This window comes from Chrysoperla carnea, chromosome 1 (assembly GCF_905475395.1).
Source record: "Chrysoperla carnea chromosome 1, inChrCarn1.1, whole genome shotgun sequence".
Lineage (NCBI taxonomy): Eukaryota > Metazoa > Arthropoda > Insecta > Neuroptera > Chrysopidae > Chrysoperla > Chrysoperla carnea.
Window position 1 is genome coordinate 73866024 of NC_058337.1, and position 27570 is coordinate 73893593.

Consider the following 27570-nt stretch of genomic DNA (forward strand, 5'->3'; position numbering starts at 1 on the left):
AAAATGCCAAATTCAAGATATTGAAAACCACTAATTAATTATACTTAATGCATTAAAAATTGTGAAAAGAAGAAATCAAATTGCACAAATATTATTTTTCAAATGTAAATTATCATAATTATTTATTTAAATTTGCGAGACAATAATATTAAATTTTCAATGCAAGTCATAAATGTAATCCATACAATTACATATGCATCAATAAAATTCTATAATTAAAGTAGTATATCGTGTTACCATGGAAACGCCTCCAATAAAATTCACGCACGGTGCGAAGAGAATTAAATCCCATGATATTTCAATTATTAACAAAGTTAAAAGTATTGTTAATTACCCACAATCAAATAAACCCATTTGGATGCAAATTTTTTTGAACAAATGAATAATTTAGAAAAGTTATATTTAAGTCATAATAAAATAGAAAATCTATCTTTAAATTTTTTAGTCCATTTGAAATTTAGTTACTTTAAGGTAAGTATTTAAATCGGATTCTTAAAACTAGATTAATTTGTTAGGATAAACCTAATTAACTTAGTAGGAAATCATAATAGAGTGGATATTCAATAAAGTTTCATCATTACAAATATTAGTATTAAATTCAAATCTAATTTAACATATTGAGGTGGTTCGCCATCTTAGGAGATACAGCATCCAACTTTTGATTTTCTAATGGACCACTACTTATATTTTATTTTTTGCAGATTTTAAATGTACATACTTAAGCTCCTGTTTACAACAAAAGCAACAATTAAAAAAAAAATATCTTCAAAATAAGTTCCCCCACGTTTAAGCTTGTAGTTCAACACTTCAATTGTAGTAGCACCACAGCTCGAAAAACATGAGATTTTGAAAAAGATTAACAATCAAAGGGATTTTGAAAAAGATTTAAATCTTCTAAGATTATTAACAAGACACCGAAAAAAATTTTTTTCTGCTTATAAATAAACCAGCTTAAAAATAATTAAATGTAGTTTTATCTGTAAAAAATTTCGCACCCTAAGAAAAAATAGAATGAAACGTTAAAAACTGGACCCTCTGTATATCTATAAATATATAGGAGACTTTCTATAGATATAGATAGTCACTCATCACGATATCTCTGGAACTATAAGACCTAGAGACTTGAAATTTGGCAGGAATATTCCTTTTGCCAAGTAGAGGTCAGCTAAGAACGGATTTTACGAAATTCCACCCACAAGGGGGGTTGCGGGGGTGTTCATGAATAAAAAATTCATATTTTTAAATTATGGCTTTTAATAGTTCAAAACTTGGTCAGAATGTTTTAAATTACCTTTAGAAATTTTTTTAACCTTCGGAGGGTAGAAAGGTGTAGCGAGAAAGTGGGAAGGAAATATCGAATATTTACAAATATACCTAAGTGGGGTATCAAATAAAAGAGCATGACGTGTACATTACAAAACTGTTATCCAACGCAAGGAAATGTGGAGGGAGGGGTGCAAGTGGGGGTGTTGCCCAGCAAAGCGGGTAGTTCCCAGCTAGTTGAATATAAAAAAGCTTATAATTACGATGGAGTATGATTTATTTTTAAGATGATTAAATTCATTAAATGATCAATATTATTTATGGTATTATTATAATCAACTATGCTTTCTCATGTACAAATCTCTATGTTCATTCTTGGAATTATCTTCATGAATTAGAACAAATTACAGTGACAATCTTATGTATAATAGTATAATTATTATAAAGTATCTATAAACTTTGTTGACTGAAAATTTAATTATTATTATTGTTATTATAAAGTAATAATTGCTGTACGATAATTGTTGTGTAATGATATTTAAGACGGTTCTATACACATTTTACAATATCGTGAAATCACTATTTTATTGGCGTGAAATTTTAAAATTTTTTTAAAACTCCTCTTAAACAAAACTCGTTTTCTAAAATTCGTTGGTGAGAAAAAATGTTTATAAAGAATAGCAGATTTCCAGATAAGAATGGTTAAGGTTACAATATTGAACTTCAAGCACTGCGATTATACCCTTTACTCTATCAATTTGAAATTGGTTGGAACAATACGAATTACAAAAACCGGATCATTGAAAACAATATTATATCTGAATTCCAATCAGGGTTTAGGGCATCATATGAAACTATGGACAACATAGTCATAATAGATGCCCTTATGAAAAGAAAAATGTTTAGCAATGAAAAGGCGAAAACTTTACTGTTGTTTTATTGACTCAAAAAAAAAGCTCTCGATTCTGTCGACCGAAACATGCTATGGGAGTAGTGACGACTTATACAAATTTTATACTATCGAAGAGGATAAGTTTGTTGTTTTGATGACCAAGTTTGTTGTTTTACACACATTAAAACATGAAAATGTATATATTATTTTAATTAGTAAATTGTAAAGAATTTATGTTAATTTATTTAATTTGTTTTTTAAATTTTTACGTAAATACATATTTTATAATTTTGTACTATTCTGTAACACAAGCTGTAATTTTGTAATCATTGATTTGCTTATTGTATATCAATAAAGAATATATATATATATATATATATATATATATATATATATATATATATATATATATATATATATATATATATATATATATATATATGCAATTTGAAATTTGGATATGTTATAAGTACTCATATTCTATCTGCCCTGGTTTATTTTTCGAAAATCTTGTTAATTTTCACAATTTTCATTGTTCGCACTTAGATACTTTTTCGTATTCCACTATACTTTCTTTTCAGACAAATATATTTTAATTAATATGGTGAACTTTATTTTTCAACATGCAGTTTGTTAATAAAGAAAAACTAACTTCGATTTCGTATTGCTAATCTCAAAATTTCGAATCCCAAAGTTATTCTAGGTATCTTGGTATATAAACTATATGTACTGTCACCAGCTCCCGAAATGTGTAATTTTGAAGTACTTACCATGCAAACCAACTCTTTCAAATCTCTGATTTAATGGCTATTGAACTTTTAACAAAAAGAAAACCGACTTCAAAAGGCAAACTTTTCCAAAATATATAAAAATGTACTAAAAAGTAAAAAAATAACGATAATATAATGTAGTTAAAATTATTATTATTTTTGGAGTCGGTGTCAGCCAAGCTAATGTAGAAAACTGTTCTGTCAGAGTTGTTTCCTTGGCTGACACCGACTCCAAAAATAACAATAATTTTAACTACATTATATTATCGTTATTTTTTTTACTTTTTAATATATTTTGGAAAAGTTTTCCTTTTGAAGTCGGTTTTCTTTTTGTTAAGAGTTTTTTTTATTTTGTGACTTTTAAGTGAATCTGAAGTACACTCACTAACTTGTCACTAAAAAAAGAATCATCGAAGTGATATTCGTCCTCTTGTCGTGCATACTTAATGCAAATTTAAGACTTTTATGGTTTCCTCATGGATCCCGAGATCAGAACTGTACCAAAATAAATGGGACCAAACGAGAAGCACCAGCTTTCAAACAGATAAAGAATCATCAAAATCGGTTCACCCAGTCAAAAGTTCTGAGGTAACAAACATTAAAAAAAATACAGTCGAATTGATAACCTCCTCCGTTTTAGTTTGAAGTCGGTTAAAAAAACCCAACTAATCCAAACAAAGTGGCTATTGACCTTTGGCAAATTTAGTATATGATGATGATCACATATAGTATATGTATTGTGATTTAATGGCAGCACTTCAAAAACTCGATTCGTAACATAGGTATAAAATTAAAATAATTTTCATATTGTTATTGCATTTTCGGGCACCACGTTTTCGTAAATATTATAATTAGTAATTTTTAATTATAGATAATTAAATGACCTACAGTAGGTGCAGATGTTGCTGACCTTGATTTTTTTTAACACGAGTACAAATAGAGATCATTCAGTGTTTATTATTTTGCGGCTGCATTTGTAAATTGTAAACAACAACAATAAATATGGATCTACTAAGAATTATTATAAATATAATGAGCATAATAATCCTGGAAAATTGTTTGACGCGTACAGAAGCATTAGTAGCAGCTCGTGGTTGTGCAATTGCTACTAGTTCTGATTTCTCTGTGTTTTGTGAATATTTGGAGGATTTTTCTGAGATTTTACAACAGTTGGACGCAGAGCAAATTGTTAGTATGTATTTTAAAACCAATCTTTTATTAAGGAGATTTAAGGGAAACAATTAATATTAATAATTAATAATAAAATTTATTTAAGGTAGTACGACAATTGTAGCTTCAAATATATTAAAGCTTAATTTTTGTTTATAACTAGTTCTAATGCTTATACATTAATTTTGAAACTTTTAGGGGAGCTTGCCAAGATCTTTAAATAGTTATTTAATGTTTGAATATTATTACATTGCTAGTTTTTGGTAATTTTCACTCGAAATGAAAAGAGGCAATAATAAAAAGTGAAATTGTTAGCATAGAAAAGAAAGAGTTTCATCGTTCACATAAGGAATGTACGAACAGGATAGATTAAGGGTTGAAATGTAATTGTGCATATTTTCAACTTTGATGATGTATTATGTAATACCAATTAAACTTAGAATAAAATGTTTCGGAATCCGGCTTATTTTAAAAAATATGGCTGAATAATTAAACTAAAATTTTCAATATTCAATAATTCGAAAACGATGCCAGATATCGACAAATTTTATTCTTACTTACTCGTCTAAATTTCATATACATATATATTCAAAATTGAAATAGTATATTTTTTATTTAAATTTTTATGCTTGAAATTACTTTAACACTCGTGTATGTTCATAAAAAGTAAACTTCATAGTTCGAAATTTAATAGCTGGTTTACATAAATCAATTGTTGTGGATTAGGTAAGTATTTTCTCAGTTTGTGCAAACTTCTTTGTGTGAATGGGTAGCAATTCATTCATGTTTCGTCCAGAACAGTTTGTACCGAGATTTGTACAATAGTATTAAACAAATTGCACAATAATCGTGTTTGTGTTATTCGTTGTACAAACTACTTAGTTTTGAATGCTCAAGCTGTTGTGATACCGCAATAATTATGAAATTATTTGCACGATCGCAAACGGTTTTGGACGTTTATGGCGGGCTTAATAATTTAATATATTTATAAATGAGGACTTTTTAAACAAGATTTCCAATTTTTTTAAAATTTTAGTTTGTAATATTATTAACATTTATTGTATTGAACTAACGTAAGCATCAACGTACGGATTTAAAGTTTTAGAAACTACAACGACTTGTGGATAAATTGAATCCTTTATAAAATTGAAATTCTTCATCTCATAAATATTAATCTTTACATATTTTTTTAATTTTGAATATTTATTTTAGCAAAAAACTGATTCAATGCTGTATGTTGGCTTGGTCAAAGATGGGAAAATTAGTAAAAATGCAGTACCAGTACCAAAATTACAAAAATTATCCATGACTATTTACAATCTTACATCAATTGAGGAAAACGCATTCTCAAATTTAGAAAACTTGGAAGATTTATCATTAGCTGGAAATTTACAATTTGATACAATCAAACCAAAGGCATTTGGGAATTTACATAAATTACAACGTCTAGATATAAGCCAGTGTAATTTAATTGCACTTGAAAAAAATACTTTCTTATCATTAACGAATTTAAAATTCTTAGATTTATCATTAAATCGTATTACATATTTACATCCAGAGGTATTTCATCCATTAACAAGTATGGAAAGTTTAAATATAAAACGTAATGATTTAAAAAGTATTCCATCAATGCTATTCTTTCATTCCCATAATTTGTTAAGAGTAAATTTAGCGTACAATGAAATTAAAACTTTGGGAGAGTACGTTTTTCGTAGAAAAAACATTGCTGCATCGAATGGAAAAGAGAATGATTGGTCAACGATTCAAGAATTAGAAATTGATAACAATTTTGAAATAATGCTTGATGAGGATGTATTTTGGTTTTTGTCAAATGTGGAAAATTTAAGTTTGACAAATATGAATTTAACTAGACTACAAAAAAAACTTTTTGAGAATCAATTGAAATTAAAAAGTTTGAACTTAGCGGACAATCTATTGAAAGATATCGATCAAACAGTATTCGAGTCAATGGAACAATTACAACGATTAAATTTATCAAGAAATCATATAGAATCTTTGCCGGAAAAGATTTTTAAATCCAATAAACAGCTCTCAACTATTGATTTGAGCTACAATCAGTTAAAAACAATTCCTGAACGTTTATTTGCTACATTGAATTTCTTAGAAACTTTGGATTTAACAAATAATGCGTTAACAATTTTATCATCATCATTTTTTCAGGATATAAAAAATCTCAAATTTTTAACTTTGGATGGAAATCAAATACCTTTTATCCAACTTGGTTTACTGAATAACTTAGCATATGTGACCGACTTTTCGCTAGTTGGAAATCGGCTATTGGCAATCGAAGATGGAGCCTTTATAAAATTAAATAGTTTGGTGAATTTAGATTTAAGCTATAATCGAATACAAATTTTAGGTCCCAAGTTATTTGAAACTTCAGATGACGATAAGAAAAATAAGTTTTCACGTTTATTAATATTACGCGTCGATTTTAATGAACTAACACAATTACATTCCGAAACATTTACACCGTTAACACTGCTAAGAGTTTTATCAATGGCGAGTAATAAAATAAGAAAATTGGACGAGAATACATTCAATTCCTTAGGTAAATTAGAAAATTTGGATTTAAGTGATAATCTTATAAAATTTTTACCAGTAAAATTATTAAGCCCATTAGAAAAATTAGAAATATTAAATTTGAAACGCAATCGAATACAAAAATTAGAACCAAATGTTTTTCAAAATTTGAATAATATCAATACCATAAACTTAAAAACCAATAAACTAAAAGCGTTAAATAAGGGAGTGTTTGATAATGTTCCGTCATTACAAACTGTCATTCTTACATCGAATAATATTGTAGACATTGATGAAGAAACATTCCGTCAATCGAATATTACGACAGTGGTGTTGAATGATAATTCATTAACGCGTATAAATCCAGGCGTTTTTGAATATACGAAGCTTCAACAAGTGAATATTGATTTTAATCCTTGGCAGTGTGCATGTTTAGACCCCGTTCTGGAAACGATAAAAAGACAAAAAATTGAATTTCGATTGAAAAATTTACCATTTTCATTTGATGGACAAATACCATGCTGTATTGTGACGAGGAATAAAGTATGTTTTACCGATCCGATTGTTACATTTAATCTTCACAAAGAATTTCTTCAAAGTTTGTATCCCTATGCTTTCTATATCTCACAATATGTTTTTACGTCTTCAATTTGTTTAAATGATGATTATTGTCCGGAATTAGATGTGCCAGAATCCGATGATGAATAATTTAATGCAGCAATATTTTTAACATTTTTATTTCATTTGTTTCATTTATAACGGATTGAATTGACATTTTCTTGATCTTAGAAATATGGCTATATTGTAGACAAATTGAAATTGTTTGGACAATATGAGAAACTATTAAGTACTAAAAATAACGATTTGATTGATTTGTAGACGACATTATACAAAGGCCTATAAATAAAATAAATTACCTGATGGAATTATTAAGCAGTTGAAAAGTTCCAACTACTTACTACCAACTGCTTAGAAAATTTTTTTCGTACGGATTTTATTCGGTATTTATTTTTAAACTGCTTCAATTGGCTATTGAGAATCAATTTTGAAGGGTTTTTGTATTATCGGTACAGTCCGATATTAACAAATTTCTAATGTTTGTAAGAAGATGAAACTTATCGTTGGCTTCACTAAATCGGAAGAAAAAGAAGTTTGGTTTTGTATTGGTTTGGGATCAAGATCAATATATTACTTATATAATAAATAATGTAAATCAATTAAATTTTGTAATAAGTGGCAATAAATAATTAAATTTTGTAATATTTATTTTTGTCCTCTTGATCATAAAAATAATACTTATTATTCATCATACTTAATATTCATAAAATATTTCTGAAAATAATTTTACTCTTTAGCTAGATAACTTGTTTTTTAATTTAAATGATGCTAAGAAAAAACTGATTTAATAAAAAACGAGATGATAAGTAGTTATATATTGAACAGGCATTTTAGATAGAAATTTTTTTTTTTTAAACATTTAATCGACTACTCCCAAAATGTACGCAAATGAATTGATTCTTCGTAAGAATTTGTAATTTGTGCGCTTTTTTCAATTTAAAAAGTTTTAGAGTCTTAAAAGGTAAATTTTTTCAAAATATTATTTTATACTTTTTAGTTCTTTTTTTGGAATTTTTAATTATTATTTTTGAAATTCCCACCCTAAGCGTCCCTTTCAATTTCATTCATTCATATGTTTTAATAAATTAATAATAATAATTAAATAACTAAAATCATTATAAATTTGTAATTAAAAAAAAATTCGTTAATGAACTGGAAATTAATTAATAATCAGCAAAATACGCGTAGTCCATTGAAATGTTACATTGACTGAACATTTTCGGGAGGACGCGATTTTATTTGTGGGACATGTAGGGGAGGTCAATACAACCTTAACCCCAAGTTTGTGGGGTTGGCGCCCTTGTCCCCCGTCCGCCATCTTGAAAAAAGGGGTGGAAACATATTTTACTGTATCTCGTAAAATATTGATTTCTCAAAAAATTTGTAACTACGTTAAAAATTAACAAAAATTAATAAAATTTGCGGGAAAATGTTCATAAACGTATTCTCTATAATATTGCTCTCATCTAAATTTATGATAAAATGACAAGAAAAAAAGTTATTAAGCAAAAAAAGAAATTTTTGATTTTGTTACTTTTTTGCTCATAACTTCTTAAATTTTAAGTTTATCGCAAAAAGTCACATAGACAAATTGTAGTCACGACAATTTGCTACAAATTATGTCTTTACAAATTTTTTGAGAAATCAATGTTTTACGACATACAGCAAAATATGTTTCCACAAATTTTTCAAGGTGGCGGGCGGGGGACAAGGGCGCCAACCCCACAAACTTGGGGTTAAGGTTGTATTGACACCCCCTACATGTCCCACAAATAAAATCGCGTCCTCCCCGAAAATGTTCAGTTCGGCCCTAAAATTGTAACATTTCAATGGACTAGCGGAACATTTAACAAACATTAATTACTTAATAGTTTACAACAACAAAATTTAGAGCTCTCAATCTCTGTATACAAAACCAAAGTTATAGGCTGGCTTTTGACAGTATGAGAAATATTGTCATAATTAGCGATATCTGTATATATATTATGGGTTTTAAAGTCTATTTGCCGTAATCTCACAAAAATAATGAATTATCTAGAACGACTGAATTTTATGGCAAAGTAACTTTGTAAATTTTAGAGTTGTTCAAGGGAGAGTTAAGCCAAAACAATAAAATTTTAGTTCAGTCTTATACAGCCGCATTATAAGTCCACGATTTGATATAGTTTTTATCCTACGATAGATACCAAACATATTTGGCTGGGACTAGCGGCATTGTCTCGCCATTGAACAAACCTCTGTAAATATAAATCCTCTGTTACTAAATGCAATGTGGCCAATTGGCATGATATGGTGTCAATTGGCATAGCGGTTTGTAGGAACACAGGATTTATAGTTTCTAGGATTGTTCAATGAAAATTGAAAGTAAAGTTTTGGCCGCTATTTTTAGCTAAATAGGTTTGTTTGGTGTATGCAGGTTCCTTGTTCTTTTTATGAAATACATCCACTAAGTGTATCACATCCATCTGTATATCAAATTCTGAATCACAAAAACTATTCAAAAAACTGAGTTGCAGTTGAAGCCATCTCTAGTCTTCATTCGTGCAAACTAGAGGAAGCTTTGATATTGGGATAAAAAATCGCTTCAACATAAATTTCTATTTTAATTTTAATCAGTAGAAAACTATAATATAAATATGAACTATCTATGGTAGAAATTTTGGAATAATAGATTAAACTGCTGATTCACAATTTTATTAAGTCAATGCTTTTTAAGTTGCCTCGTTGTAAAACGTTTGAGGTTAGTCAGTAAACAGCCAGAATCTAAAGTGCTCCGTTGTTGGCTATTCTAGAATTTACAAATATGGTTTGTACGTAAACATAATATAAATTCTAAAATAGAAAATATTATGTTATAGCAACATCTTTAAATGACATACAAATTAGATATATTATTATATACTGTTAACTTGTACTCTACTACTACACGTATATGCAATTGTTACTACTTAACTAACATAGATTTAGCATAAAATTATCGCCCTTCTACTTGTTATATGCTGATAGATATTGTTATTATATCCACCAATAACTAATATTTACACATATGGAAACTTAGTACCTATAGTGTAATAATATTTATAAATAAAGGGGGCATTATTTTTATAAATAACATCGATCGCGAATTGACGATGATTATTAGTCTTGCTATTATTCTTCCATTGACGTTATTTATTCTGAATATGTATTCTACATTAATTAACTAATTAAAGCAAAAAAGAGGTTGTAAATAAAAAACAACCCGGGTTAAATATGCATTCTTATAGAAAATACGAGTTGATTATGAACGTGGGCTCAATTGTTTCCCTCTTTTGAAAGAGTGGAATCCTTTCCAAAATCTTCTTTTGTAATAAAATTTTAAATAACTGAATATATAAGCGTACCTAGCTCCTAGGTTTAATTTGAATACAACAATAATTATAGAATATGATAAATTTACATCCTCACTATATTATAAAATTAAGCTTCATCTAGCCAATATTTTGAAAATAAAAGTCTCCTTAATCATAAATATTAACTGATATTTTGAAAAATCGGCTAAGAAGAATTTTCAGCTCGTAGGTGATTAAATTATATGTTAAATCAAACATTTTGGATTAAATTTGGTATAGTTTAGTTTCATAGTTTAACTTCTCTAATCTAATAAAACATTTAAAGCAATTTAAGTAAGCGTAGAATTAAAGCCCTGCTTTTCAGAAATGTTTTTCGTTACCCAAGTGTAGAGATAGCAAAACTCTTACTTTGACATGACTATCTACTTAGACTAGCCAATAGACTGTTAGTATTTTTACTTTAAAATTTAACCTGCTCCTAGACTATAAATATAACACTTAATGATTAATGTTCAGATTATAAATTGCAGTGAAACTTATTTTCTACAACCTATCTTGTTGTAAAAACTTCATTGTTGTACTAGTAATAATACAAAAATTTTAATTTTAAGCCTGTTTTGTATGCGGTTTGATCTTCCCCATCAATAATATTGACCTTTTAAATAGTTAAAAAAAGGTTAAATATTGAATGTCATTCAAGTTTAGAGCAGATTTCAATATAAAGCTTAATTTAGAAAAAAATGCAGTTAGGCCACTCTGGCTCTCATGGCCTCAAATAAAATAATGTTCTCCCGAAAAGGTTCAATTATCTACATATTTAAAATCAACTCAATATCAGGTAAAGCTGCCCAGATTATTTCCCGACAGTATAATAATTATCACTGTTTTAACTACAGCTTTATGTAAATTTAGGTTAATGTACACGTTTGTTCATTCCACAATTTCAAAATCGAACATATAGTCGCATAAAGGAATATATAAAATAGCCATTCTTAGGGAATCCTCAATAGCAGTTCCGAATTTGATGTTTTTTTTAAAATGCTTCTTTTTATATATTGTTTAAAATCAGAAACCTTTCTTAAAAAGTTTGAAATTTCGAGAGGATATTGATTTTATACTGTAGGTATCATTTAAAAAAGGATTTTTTGAAATTTATCTCCTAAAAGGGTGAATTAGATGATGAAAGTTTGACCGATTTTAAAAATTCCTTCACCTATAGAATGGTTCATTATCAACAAATAGCATGGGTTGTATTTTATTTTCAAAAAAATTAGGGCTCCGCACCAAAAGTAAAAATCCATTAAAAAGTGAAACCGTCATTTTTGAATTAAATATTAAACGAATTTAAAATTTCTTTCACCTATAGAATGTTACATTATCACCAATTAACATTGGTTGTATTTTATTTTCAGAAAAGTTAGGGTTCAAATCACGCAAGAGTGATTTTTTTATATAAGTTGCACAAATATTGTTTAAACAATATAAATAACTAGCAGTTATCCACGTTATATTCTTCAATTCTCATACCTTCTTTTTTTTTTCACTAATTAATGGATTTTAACTTTTATCGCGAATTCCTAATAATTTTAAAAAGAAAATACGGCCATGCCACTTGTTGATAATGAAGCATTCTATAGATTAAAGAAATTTTAAAATCTATTACTTAGTGGACCAAAAATGTCACTTCACTATTTCTTAGATTTTTACTTTTATTGCGGAACCTTAATATTTTTAAAAGTAAAATATAGCTCATGTATTTGTTGATAATGTAGCATTCTATAGAGGAAAGCATTTTTTAAATCGATTGAGTGGTTTGTATGTATTTTCATACAAACTTTCATTTTCATTTCACCCCTTAAGGAGATTAATTTAAAAAAAATAAATGAATCTACGTAAATGACATCTACAGTATAAAATCAATATCCTCTCGAAATTTCAAATTATCTATTAATAATCTGTCATTAGCGATTACGTTGGGACATTGCCCCTTCCCCCTCCAGGTTATTCCTCCCCCCTGGAATGTCTGTTCTGACTTTAAATAATATACGAAACGAATCAATTATTTAAAAAAATCATCAAATCCGGAGCTTTTGTATTGAGAGCTCCCGAGAAAAAACATGCACTGATGCGACTAATAGTATCCCTTATTATGGTATTGCTATTGTTGGGCGGCATCGTTGTTCATAACAGTTGGTTTCACATATAATAAGATTTATCATTGATAACATCAGGGGCGTAACTAACACAGGATAGACGACTACTTTTCTAGTTCAAGAGTAAACAAACTATTGTTTGTATGTCGTAAATGTCTAAACACTTTCATCAAAGTATAAATTTATATCATGTCATACAATTGAGACCATAGCTAAATTTCTTGCCTCTAAATGTAAATTGCAATTAGTACAGTAAAGGTGTTGCAAAAATCGGCTAATAAAGGAAAATGAAAGAAATAGCTCGAATTTTGCTAAAACCACATGAAATGTGTTTCTTACGTGTCAAATATCATTAGTAAGGCAGGAGTTAGTGGTGCGAATAATTCTATTTGTTGATAAACAATAAATTTTAAGTTCAATGAATTTAATTTTAATTTAATGCCTGGTACCCCTGGCACCAGGTACTCGGAGCTCAATTTTGTCACGATATTCGTGTTCAGCGACCCCAAAAGCTTCTGAGTGAGTTTGTATTATACAACGAATTTCCCGAAAACTCCAGGAGACGGGATACCGTTTACCATGAGCATTAGGTACCTCGGAGACCAGTTCTGACTTATATTCGCATTCAGTGACCCCAAAAACCCCCGAATAACAACTTTGGAATCATTTTCATAACTGTTAACCGAATTGTGAACTTAGTATATTTACGGTTAATTTAAAAAGCAATTATAAAACGCATATTATTTATGTAAATTACATATCTTTAATTTCTTATAAATAAATTTAGGTCACCAAATTTCCTGCCGCTCTATGATATTTAATTTTGTAAGAAAATTTTTTATACTGTGTTTTCTTTAGAAATCTGTGAAAAAAATTCAAGTTTCAATTTTCAATGGCTTGTTCTCGACTTTTTCTGCCGGTTCGAACTTTATATACATATAAAGCTTTATAGCCATTGTTTTAAATTTTGAATTTTCGATTTATAAAGAAGCATTCCTAACTACTGCTTGTGAGAATGTGTATGTGTGTACAAAATTTAATGCTTCTAGATCTTGCGGTTTTAGCTGCGCGTACTCGATCAGTCAGTTTTTTCTGTTATATATAAAGATATATAAAAATATTGATTGGAATGAATAAATAATTTCGTTTTAAAGTTTTTTCAAGTTACTTATTTTAATTAACTTTTTTTTCTTCAAATTATCGTTTTTATGATTCCCGTAATTATGTTCTTAAATCAGTGATAGTGAGCCACTCTATGGGAGTATACCGTAATTAGGGAAGTAATTATTTTTAACTCTCATTTTAATTTGGTGTTATAATTATTACAATATTTTATACCAATTGAAGCAGAAAATACCATAGATTGTTGTGAGGTATTTTTTTTAAATTTTTATAATTAATTCTAAAATACTTGCATTTTATAATAAGTATCTAATATGTTTTTAACTTTAGTTCTTTTGCTTATAAGGATATACAATTCTAGAACGTTAAAATAATTTTTACTATTATTAAAAGAAACAGAAAATAATAGTTTCTATTAATTCAATTAATTTAATAACGATAATATTTATATGCATTTTATAGCATAAAATATGGCCTCTTGAACAAGCCATTATGTAAAACTATTTCCGGGGATTAAGTTCAAAGCTAAATTTTATCACGGAATAAGAGACAAACTCGAAGAACAGAAAATTAGCGTTTAATACTGTACAAATTAAAAACTTAGGCGTTAAAAATGATCAAAACTAATTGTCAATTAATCATTTTGTACGACAAACCAATTTTTATAGTGGAATTATTATTTATATTTATTTCAATAAATAATCTGCAGTTTCAAAGTGCGTACCTTTAATTTTTTTAGGTACCTTAATTTGAAGGAATGTTTTGGGTGTTGTTATTAGCATTAATTACTAATGTGTATGTCACTTGAGAAATTAGCCATTCGATAGACTTTGTGTTCGTAAAAATTAATGCATAATTTCTGAGATGTATTTTATGAACAATCGCATTAAGTACCTTTTTGGCGATTTTGAAATTTTATTTCAATTACCTCAATTACCTAGAATTTTCATTTCTTATCTTTGATAATTTTATTTAAGTATTTTGCCTTCCTAAATATTTTATTTCCGTTTAAATAACATGAAAATTAAATATCCAAAATAATATGTCGAATAAGTTTTGTGCGGGAGATTTTTTTTACAGTAAAAAGTTTAAAAGTTTAAAAACTAGCAGGCTCATTTAAAAAACCACTTGACATTATATCATCATTGCCTGTAGCAAACGTTCCAAACGCAAATTTTTGTTTTTTTCTTCATTGCCACAAGTCTTTGTAGTTGTCATGAAAGCCACGGCACAAACTTTGCTGTGTATATTTTATAATAACAAGTTTTGCGATGTGGATATTTTAAGAAAGCCACAATACATTGTGATCTGCGCTTTTACGGCTAGTGAGCGTTTTTATTTAGATAAAAATTTATATTTTAAGAGGTAAGTTGAATATTTAAAGAAAAGTGGTAATATATACTGTTTCATTAAAAGCAAATTAACAAATTTTTCGTTAGATTTCAATATACGATAATATTTGGTATATATAACGAACCTTCCGAACGTCATGTTATTTTTCACTATATACCTATAATAACGTAATTTATAATCAAATTGGAAATACTTAAATAGTGTAGGAAAATATTGGGTTTGAGTTTGCAAAAATTGGTGAGTTAATATTATATTTCTATGAGGATTCTAGACCCAAGAATAGAAAAATCGCAAACTTTTTGCTGGGCGGAGAAATAACTATTCAATACTTTAAATTTTACTCGTTCATTATTTTGTTATTCACAGAAAAGTTTTCTCGGCGTTGGTTGGTATATTAAAACCATTTTTTAGATGCACATATGAAAAAATCAGTTTTTGGTTCCTAATTCCAATCAATTAGAAGTCTCGATTGTCATATGAAATGTTTAAGATAGAACCTACTTAAAAAATCGGAAAATGAAACTTCAATAGATTGAAATACTTTTCGAATAACATTTTTCAAAGTTGGATTTGCAATTTAACGGGCTTGCTCATGTTTATATCGCAAGTCTAAAACATATGAGGGTTACATAGAATAATTAACTGAAATCATATCATTAGATATGTTGGTAAATTATTATTAAGTAATAACTTCGAGTTGAAAATAAAACTTTTATTTGACAAAACATGTGCAGGGTTTCTCAAAAGATTTAAGCCAATGTGCTAATATAGAAGTTGCGTGAATGTTTTTTTTTTTTTTTTTTGCTACAAATTTATATATAAATGAAAGAGTAATGCATTTAAAGTATATTTAAGAAATTTTTTTTTTTAAATTAATAATTCCATTCTTTATTAATGATATTAATAAAAAATTGTTATATTTTTGAATAAATAAAACGGTAGTGACGTATTAAGATATTTTGTTTTGCAGTTGCATTACCATTAAACATGAGTGTGTTTTAAGTTCCCGAATAAAACAGTATTCTGCGAGACTTCTCGGCGCCGCAACTTTCATAGGGAAAATGGTGTAAAATGGAGCTTTGGAGCTGAATTTCGTTACTATAACATATTATGTACCTACATACCTATATAGAAAAATTCGAAGTATTATTGTCATGAAAATAATTTTGGATATTTTTTTTCCTTTGATGTGTTGGCACTGCCGAATTCTCGAATTCAACTAGGTACTCTGTTATATTGAATTGAAAAAAGTATAGTAAATACCCACTAAACAAAATCCCAAAGCAAAACAAATATTTTGGTATACAATGATCGTCAAAAAAAAAATTCTACTCACCGGTTTTTGCATATTCAACTACGTCCTGCACCTGTTCTAATACGGAGTGTATATGTCAACGTAAGATTTAATTTCCATCAGATTGTAAACAAACTAGTAAAATAAAAGTAAACTTAGCTTTCGAAAAAGACCCAAAAACCACCCAAACAAAAATTAAAAGTGTGATGCTCATTAATATAATTTTGGATATCTTTTTTCCTTTCATGTTGATGCCAACTCTATAGATCATGAGCCTTCGAGTGAGAGTTGGCACAGTCAACTAAGCCCTTTACCCTAAGATTCATTTCATCTACTCTGTGAAATTGAATTGGAAAACGTACAGCAAATACTTAATAAACAAAATCCGAAAACAAAACAAATATTTTTATGCACAACGATCGTCAAAAGGAAACTCTAGTCACCGGTTTTTGCATATTCAACTACGACCTGCACCTGCTCCAATTCGGAATGCTTAAGTCAACGTAAGATTGTAATTTCCGCCAGTTTGAAAACAAACTAGTAAAATTATAAAGCTTTCAAAAAAGGCCCAAAACCACTTCAGCCCGTCGTAGCTCGATTCAGACCAACTAAACAATGAGTAGATTTTCGTTAATAAGTATTGCAAGCCCGACAAGGGGTGGAGGAGACCTCCGGGCTCTGCAAAAAGGTATGTAAACCGGAGGTACAAATCGGACGTTTCTGTAGATTTGAAAGATGAAAGTATCCATCTAAAAAATATCTGCTAAGCCAATTTCGAGAAAGAACCATTACCATACTTTGTAAAAATTTAGAGACGATTTTTCCTAATGTGTGTGTTGCCCTACGTTATTTTGCACTTTACCCACAACTGTCCCTAGTGGTGAATGTTTTTTCATGTTCTTGCTAGAACTTTCATCTTTCGTGCTCCACAAAAGAGCGAGTTTCAGAATATTTAATATTTTATTGTTCCAATGTTCGAATTAAACATGTTGAAACCAAATATTAGATGACTTTTTCCCCTCTATATAAAATTAACACCTGGATGCATGCATTTATATTCATTCATTGTGACTGATGACTATTACAATGATAAAAAAATAACGCCTAAGAATTTTGATCACCTTGTCCCTCATAAAATAAACATATTCATCCCACGGATCTCGTTCGGTAGCTCTGAGGCGTTGAGCTTGCTAGTTAGAGTGGTTTTTGCTAATCCGTAAACAAACTGCCGGAAATTACAATATTACGTTGACATATATACATTTCTTGTTTTATTTGGTATTTTTGTTATATAGCACACAAGGTACTCAAACTGGGAGAAGCATGCTAAAGTAATAATTATTATTTTCATAAAATATCTGAAGAAAATTGTTTTTTAATTTGATTTTAACAACTTTTCTTTTAAAATTATATTATTTCTTATATAAAATTATTTGTGTATAGGTATACTACACATTATAGAGATGGATATTTAATCAGTTTTAATCGTACTTAAATACAAATTCGAAAATAGAAAATTTAAAAGTAAAGGGTAAACGTGAGGTTATAAAGGTTGTATCGCTAACATTGCAAAAACTATTAAGGTGAGGTTTCTTGCACATAGCTAGGAAGAAAGTTTGTATAAACCTTTAGTGTGATCAAATAAAAAAAAAATGGCGTCAATTGTTAGATAATTCTGAGTTCGGAGAAAAAAATTGAATTTAGTAGATCATTATGATACAAATTGAAGAAACTAAAATCTAACATTTTTTGATGGTAGGAAGTGGTCCAAAAAAAATTGTAAAGTGGCCTAATCCGGTCTTTCGCGTCAGACACCGTCGGATTGAGTTAAAAATAAAAAAGCGTTTAATAAGCTTAGGCGCCGTAAAAAGGCGAAAAAAATGAGCTACGAATGAACCCGATTGGTCCATCGATGTCCCCACAAATTGCAAAAAACCATCGATTTTGCTCAAAATTTCAAAACTTCATAGCTCTTGTTGTTTTAAAGATTCAAAGCTGAGATTTAAATGGATTGTAGCTTTTGTGCCCATGAAGTATCACACACAATTTCAGCAAGATCGAATGTATACTTTTTGCAAACCGCAGCTGAATGCAAAAAACAGGACTTTTGTAAAATGGCCCTTAAAAAGTTGTGGTGCGGTAACGCCTTATTTTTTTTACGCTATCATATGCTTCAATAGTTAAAGTAATACCTACTAAAGTGCCAACCTCTCATCTTTAGTAAAAGTTACTAAAATATTAATTTTAAATTACTATTATTTTAAATTATAACATTAAAAATAGGATGGGAGTAATGGGAGCAATTATTAAGAGACAGAAGTTATGTGACATTACAGTATGATGCATATGCATTTAATATTGTGATGCACTTACTATATTGAACTTTTGCTGCTATTTAGCTGCCTTGATGGATTATGTTTTGCTCTTTCGTAAGGCAAGAGTAAAAATTTTATCGTATAATACCTTATTGTAACCGTATTTAACACATATTCTTTGCATGTGAATTTAATTGTTGCATTTGCCGTTAACAGTTTGAATAATTCTAGTACTTCCATAAGTGACTATTAAATACAGTTACTTATACTATAAATGAGAAGAGGCACAAATGATTAACAATTTTTTTTATCATACTTTATTTTTTTTAATTGGTGATGGACATTGATAAAAATATCTATTGTCTAAATTGGCTGTGTACTCATCTTCCTCTCCTTCTTCCTGTTGTTCTTCTTGACCATTATTCTCCTCACTCTCCTCATTTTCATATTCGTCGTTTGACGTTGAATTTATCAAATTCTCTAAATCGTCATCTTCTATTGCGTTGTTATTTTCGTGTAAAGGGACATCAATGACTTCAACATTACTGCAAGTTTCACCGTGGCATGTAAAGCATAATTGAATGCAGAAGAGGCCGTGCTTTTTGCAGCACATTAATAATATAGTAAGTTACATAGGTAACTTAATTAATAAAAAAATTGAATTATATTTAACAGTCACTTATGGAAGTACTAGAAATTATTCAAACTGTTAACGGCAAATGCAACAATTAAATTCACATGCAAAGAATATGTGTTAAATACGGTTACAATAAGGTATTATACGATAAAATTTTTACTCTTGCCTTACGAAAGAGCAAAACATAATCCATCAAGGCAGATAAATAGCAGCAAAAGTTCAATATAGTAAGTGCATCACAATATTAAATGCATATGCATCATACGGTAATGACACATAACTTCTGTCTCTTAATAATTGCTCCCATTACATCCATCCTATTTTTAATGTTATAATTTAAAATAATAGTAATTTAAAATTAATATTTTAGTAACTTTTACTAAAGATGAGAGGTTGGCACTTTAGTAGGTATTACTTTAACTATTGAAGCATATGGTAGCGTAAAAAAAATAAGGCGTTACCGCACCACAACTTTTTAAGGGCCATTTTACAAAAGTCCTGTTTTTTGCATTCAGCTGCGGTTTGCAAAAAGTATACATTCGATCTTGCTGAAATTGTGTGTGATACTTCATGGGCACAAAAGCTACAATCCATTTAAATCTCAGCTTTGAATCTTTAAAACAACAAGAGCTATGAAGTTTTGAAATTTTGAGCAAAATCGATGGTTTTTTGCAATTTGTGGGGACATCGATGGACCAATCGGGTTCATTCGTAGCTCATTTTTTTCGCCTTTTTACGGCGCCTAAGCTTATTATACGCTTTTTTATTTTTAACTCAATCCGACGGTGTCTGACGCGAAAGACCGGATTAGGCCACTTTACCATTTTTTTTGGACCCCTTCCGACCATCGAAAAATGTTAGATTTTAGTTTCTTCAATTTGTATCATAATGATCTACTAAATTCAATTTTTTTCTCCGAACTCAGAATTAAAATATTCAAAAAGTTAATTTGATCACACTATTTGACAAAATTCAAAAATGTCCTTCTTTTCAAAATTTGTATCTAGAAAAGAGACATTTTTCCGACAATAAGTACTCTGATAAATACTCATTATTTTAACGTTGCCACATTGTCTACTAATAAATTAAAATTCTGTTATTTATATTCGCTTTGGATAACACGTAGATTAAAAGTTTCTGGTTATTCTTGGTTTATTTGAGCCGAGTAATATTAATATTTTATCATTTGGAGTATTGGTGTCTATGGTAATACTTTATTGATAATTAATTCAACGAAAGTCAAAATAAGTTGAAGAAGAGCAAATAAAAATAAAAATAAGAGTTTGAATTAACTTATCAATTTTCAAATCAAGTTGGGTTAATACTTTTCGTTACGCATGGGGATTTGCTAATAAAAATGTATAGACAATTCAAATAATTAATTTATAGAAACCATCTATTTGCTTTATAGTGAAACAGAACAGCTTTTGCTCAACCTATTTTTTCTATTAGTTTATTCTAATGGCAACATTAATGGTCATAATGTTTTTTTCTGCAAATATAATAACAGTTGAGGTAAATTCTTTGGAAAATGAAATTACAGAAAGAATTGAATGCAGCTCAAGATTTTGTCATAACCGCGGCGACTGTAAAATTGGTGATGACATGGAAAGGTTTTGTGAGTGCTACAGGCAATACTACTACGGAGAAAAATGTGACAAAGTCCAATATTATTGCGATCGGCCGTCGTATGAATGTGTGCATTCCAGAAAATGTGTTCCTACTTTTGGCAATTACTATTGCTACTGTGATGATGAAAAATGGAGTGGCATAAAATGCGATCTGAGTACAGGTGTAATTTTCTTCATTCTAAAATTGGTTGAATATTTCCATGCTACTCTAGAAATATTTGAAAGGAATTGCAAAATTTTTGCAAACAATACCTGCTTTCGTTTTCAAGTTATTGACAAAAAACAAACAGTTATTGACAAAAATAGATTTTTTTTGTTTTTTTAATTTTTGAATTTTAAAACGCATGCCAGAATACCATCGAATATATATTGCATGAGTTCCCGAATTTAATAAACCCTCAACCACATTTCTACGGGAGCGACATCAGTTTTGATATATTTTGATTTCTTAAGCACAAAATACTTCCCCACATGTCAATTTAAATTTACTATGAACATTTGGAAAAATATAAACTAAATTTTGGTATCTTTGTTGTTCCTGAAATCACCTAATTTGTTTGCCAATCCGGCGTCACGATAACTTAAAAACGAAAAGAGATTTTTAGTTTCCATTTTCTCCAAAACTAAAAAAGGTAGAAGGATGCAAATATGCATTTGGTTTCAACTAGTGGGGTCTTTTGTTTCTATATTCATACCAAACCCGTTCGGCAGTGTTAATGTGGACAAAGAGGTGAATTTTTAGATAGATTTTCTTTGGTTAAAAATTGGCTAATAATGAAAAGAATCTGGATTCTGGATTTTTTTTTAAAATCTCAAAATATTTCGAAAACTAAAGTGTTGTTTTGTCTAGATAATAATAAAAGCAATGATACTTAACAGTGTCTGAACAGGGCATTCCAACAGCTAACTCAGCCATTTAAATTGTTTGATATTTTGTTTAGACAATTATGGAGCACAGAATAAAGAAACTATTTTTGAAAGTAATATTTTTCTGCCATTGGATCCTGATCATTTTTCTAGTCAATCCATTTACGTAGCAGCTGAATCATTTGTGAATCGAGATCAAGCAAAAGGAATATTAATTATTGAAGGATCTACTTATGTTATAAAAGGGGAGGACTTTGGTCCCAGTAATGTTAAGAGAGATATATCTGAAATGTTTTTATATTTGACAGGAAATGAGCCAATAAGTATGAAAGCGAATTTAAAGTTATTTTATAAAATGTATCGGACGAAAGGCACTTAAAATTATTTCATTAATTTCTAGCTCAAAAATGGGGAACAAATGTCACACATAAATATTTACAACCTGGTGATAATATACTCGTGTTTCAAAATGTCCTTCGTTTTGCACACTACACTTACAAAGTGAAGACAAGTCCTGAAGTCTGCCGTCCCTTTGTTATAGTGTTCGGCGGAGGAGTTGCAAGGTTGCTATTAATTAAATGTTTTTAGCATTTGTGCCTTTATTAAAATATTAAATGAATTATGAATCATTTTCAGTATGAAAATCTGACACTTTTTGATAGGGAAATGGTTTTCGGTCAAAGTGGTTAAAACTCTTTTAAAAATATTATTTACATCATGCCCATCGTGACTAGAAAAATTTTGCGATTTTGACTTTATATCATTCGGCAGTATTAATATTTAATATAAATATAAAGTCAATTGTGGGCATTGTGCCTCTATCGAAAAAATTTATATCTAGAAAAAAACTCGTGAACAGTGGAGCTCCACCATTGCTAAAATTTATTGAAAATTAGCTCAAAGATTCTGTATATAGATATTTAAAAGGTTAGGTATTAAAACAACATGGGAAAAATAAGCGCTTTTGCTATCTTAAAACCATAACTAAGTTATTTTTTTTAAATATTTAATTATATATGATACTTAATTAGTCAAACTCAAAGAAGGCCCGCTAGACTGCACCGAACCATCAAAAATTACCAGCTGCTTACCTATATAATACCAGCATGTGACGAAAAAAGCGATTTTGTCCAACATAAGATATTTATTCTTGAAGTAGTACCAGAAAACCGAACCGTGTGTATGTATTTTTCACTTTTTATGCCATGTAATGTTTTATATTCTATATATTACATCGTTATAGCAATCCAATTTTTTCAAGCGCAACTATTTATCCATACATATTATAATTTGTTTTGTTTATTATTATTATAATTAGTAGACACTTCATCATTATTTATCGGATTGTAGACTCTTTGGATGAGATGAAAAATAATGACAAAAAGGGGGTTTTATCGGAAGAAAAGGTATTAGGCAGTAAAAAGACAACTTTCAACGTTAAACAAATAACAGAATTGTTGCCACATGACAAGGACGTTAGGCAAGATTCAATATTTGATACCTCAGTCTATCAAATTATGGAACAAATAACAGAGAAGAAAAAAGAAAACAAAAATCTAAGAAGTTTGAGTGATCCAAAAACATTAAGAAGTAATTTACAAACATCGGGTAATAGTTCACAAACATCGGGTAATGATTCAAGATCGACAGGAAAGACAATAAGGACAACGTCAAATGAGGCAGATGATGAAACTACAGGATATGGTTTGGTATATTTGTGTATTTTTTATCGAAATATTGAACAAATAATGAAACACATACATCATTCATGAGAAAAATCGTATAAAACTAATTTCTGAAAATCAATTAATCGTGTGGATTTAATTTCTGAGGAGTTAATTAAACATAGGAATTAAACATACCTTGCATCTTCAGAGCATGTTTTAGGTGGATTTCCATTGTCCCTTGACATGTTATTCATACAGCATTATTGATAGAAAACTTTAGATTTTTTTGATAGAAGACTAACGACATGATAAACTACAAACATAAAAAAATTCATTTGTTTCACAGACCTGGATTGGAGCTTCAGTGAATGATTTACATTATGCTGCTATTTCTGGAGGTTATGTGCAAATTTATTATTGCTCAAAAATTCAACTTCACAGTCCATCTTATTTAACCTACCAGACGTGTGAATATCAGTTTGAAAATATGTGGTATCCTATAAGATATCGGGGAATTGCTCATGGAGAACAGCATGTATTGACAGAACTAGATGATGACTTCCCATGGAATGATTATTTATTAGCATGGCCAGATTGTACTCAAATAAAACAAAAAGATCAAACAAGGGTTGGATATTCATGGAGCTGTGCTTTTATATATTCCTGTGGACAATTTACAAATCTTAAATCAGAAGATCCTGATGATCCAGCTCACGTTTTTACCCAATATGATCCCTCATCCTTCGGTGTAATAGAAGATTGTTGCGGTATACCAAGTAATGCTTTAAGACATTAAATCAACATTTTATTTTAGAAATTTATGTTAAAAAATAACATAATCAACACTATGAGTAGAATTTAATTCTATTTTTTTATACCATGTATATATGAAATATACATAGTATATTAAGTTTCGTCCCAAGTTTGTAACGCTTAAAAATATTGATGCTACGAACAAAATTTTGGTATAGGTGTTCATAGAATCACCTAATTAATCCATTTCCGGTTGTCCGTCCGTCCGTCCGTCCGTCCGTCTGTGGACACGATAACTCAAAAACGAAAAAAGATATCGATCTGAAATTTTTACAGCGTACTCAGGACGTAAAAAGTCAGGTCAAGTTCGTAAATGAGCATCATAGGTCAATTGGGTCTTGGGTCCGTAGGACCCATCTTGTAAACCGTTAGACATAGAACAAAAGTTTAAATGTAAAAAATGTTGCTTATAAAAAAATAAAAAACTTTTGTTTGAAACATTTTTTTGTAAACATCACTGTTTACCCACGAGGGCGTTAATTAGGTGCAAATTTTATAGTATGTATTAATATAGGAATATCAAAGTGAATATCTTTTGTTATTTACGTGACGTCAAAAAAACAAACGATTGCGCATCAACACTTGCGCATTATATGAGAATATCAGTTAAATATGTCAGATATGTATGTATGTGAAATGTGACAGAGTTATCAACACTGCCTATTCATGGTATTTCAACAATTAACTCGGTCAATTGTTTGTTTTCACTTGTTTATGTTATGTGATACATTGATATACTTTTCTCGTGGACTATTTTGCGCATTTTTTAAAAAGTCTGTCTGAAAACGTGACCTTCTCTTTCATGGGTTTTGTAAAATTTTTAAATTACGTCACAATCTTAGAATTTATTTAAACCATTTGTTTATGTTTTTCTGATAATAAAATAAATCAATACTAAATAGAAAAGACATTTGGTCCGACATTGTATAAGATGTTTGTCGTACGACACCTAGAAAACTTATATGTTAGACATTCGAAATAAAATGATAAGAAATTATAGAAAAAGAAAATTCGTCTTTATATTTTTTATTTACCCATTTTCTGTGACTCAAATGTTTCAAAGACTAATGGCATATTAATGAAGCTTCCATATTTAATAAAAAACAAAGTAAAACGTAACAATGGAGAAATTAATAAATAATTTTGCTTAATTTCAGAGGAATACATAAACTTTAAAGGCTATAACTATGATATAAATGACAAGTATAGAAATGATATATTTACAGTTGTACCATTTCAACGACACGGAGATTATCCTCCAGATTTTTTTTTCGTAATACTTAACATAAGGCTTACTACATTCATTAAGCAAGTTGACAAAAAAACTTTGGAAAATTGTCCGAAATCACGAACGGATTGGGCAGAGGATGAATACTTAACTGCTATTCAATTGGTTTCAACAAGAGATATTAATACAACTGTTTATCTTGGATATATAGAGTAAGGATAGTTCATAATAAAGAAAAAAAAAAATTATGAGTAAAGAAAATTTAAGATTATGAATTACAGCGATACTCTTTTTAAAATTATGCCGAATTTAAGTCAATTTTTGGTTTCTTATAGATGCAACAGAAATTGTGCTTGGGGGCAATATTTTCCTGCATATTCAGATTACAACGATTACATTCGATTGGAGTTTAAGCCAACTACAGAGTCTGTGAAGTTTATAGAAAGTAAGCTACGCCCAGATTCTAAAATTCCACCTCAAGATGATAAACACAACTATAAAATAGATACGATACTGTCTCATTTACATTGGTTCAGAACTGGTGATGATGGAATTAGCGAAGAAATTCAGGAAACTACATATAATCTCCTAAATGCACAGACTGCAGTACGGATATATCAGAAGTGGACTAAAGCATCCGGTTCCATATTTACATCTGGTGTACCTCCAAGAAATTTATTATTTGCTAGATTATATAACATGCCAATATCGACAGATAACTCGTTTGATATATCTGTTGGCCGTGGTAAGACTAAAACCCTTTGAACTCTCCGAGTGTTTGTAAGGTTATATTTACATCATATATTTTATATTGTTGACATTCAATCAATATATAATACTACCCACTTTCTGATTGAATGTAACACGTACAGAAAAGAGAATGTAACACAGAAGTTAGTTACATTGTTATATGAATGGGATAGAGCACAAGAAAATGAATGCATTTTCTTGTGATTTCAGTGATTATGATTAGTTAGGAAATTATGGAGTAATTATTTAATAAATTTTTTTAAACTTTAAAAATTAGGTTTTAGTAGAGTTTTAACTCCATTTGTTTCGTCAATATTCAAGCTGCGACTATTTCTTCCAACGCCAAATCGACTTACACCCAGTCGCAGAAAATATAAAGGAACACAAGTCCGCATGAGATATGGCAGAGACACTGATGGCTGTCAACCTGAAAATGGTATCCCACATGTGGGAAGACCTTTTACTACCAATTTTCGTCTATGTTACGGGGAAGAAAATGACATTGTCACCCAACCATTATCATACATGTTTTATCAACAAACAAATGAAATTGGAACTGAAAATGGTAAGTAATTTGATTTGTTAAGCTAATCGAACTTGTGACTGGCAGATTTATAATATTTTTTCAAAAGCTCTATAATATTTCCTCATTTATTATCTTATACTTGCCATACATGGGATATGGACAAATGGAGCTTATCCACCTGTCCTTATTAATGGCTCCATCCGTCAAATTTGTACATCTTATTCTACTTTGAGAGAATCTATAGAAATCGGCGGTCTGGCTTAAGAGTCTTCATCATATGTACAGTGGGTATAAGGAACTTAAATAAATTTGGATTATACAGAGTTTATTAAAGTACCACACATCTGTCAACTACTAGATTTTAGACTGTATGGTGTACAATAGATCTTTTTAATAACAAATAATATTTTTAACCCCCGACTAAGAGAGGAATAGTTTAACGTGTCTGTGTACATGCTGGTCTGTCTGTGGCATTGTAGCTCCTAAGCGAACGAACGGAGCTTAGGGACAAAAAAGCTAAGATAGCTTTCAAAGAAATACCTTTCAAACAAACAAACAAATCAAAATGGCTTCATCTGTTTTGGAGCTACGATGCCACAAACAAATCCATCCTAATCGTATGAAC

The 27570-nt window shown here is 29.3% G+C and overlaps 2 protein-coding genes across 3 annotated transcripts in view; one reads left to right on the plus strand and one right to left on the minus strand.

Annotated features, from left to right (window-relative positions):
- Positions 1-27570, minus strand: part of LOC123291107 — an 827916-nt gene that overhangs the window by 400910 nt on the left and 399436 nt on the right. The window lies entirely within an intron of this gene.
- On the plus strand, positions 3864-7402 carry LOC123290824 (leucine-rich repeat-containing protein 15-like). Its single transcript, XM_044871164.1, has 3 exons — positions 3864-4113; positions 5308-6689; positions 6786-7402. The coding sequence occupies exons 1-3, from the start codon at positions 3928-3930 to the stop codon at positions 7345-7347; spliced, it is 2130 nt and encodes a 709-aa protein (XP_044727099.1). The 5' UTR covers positions 3864-3927; the 3' UTR covers positions 7348-7402.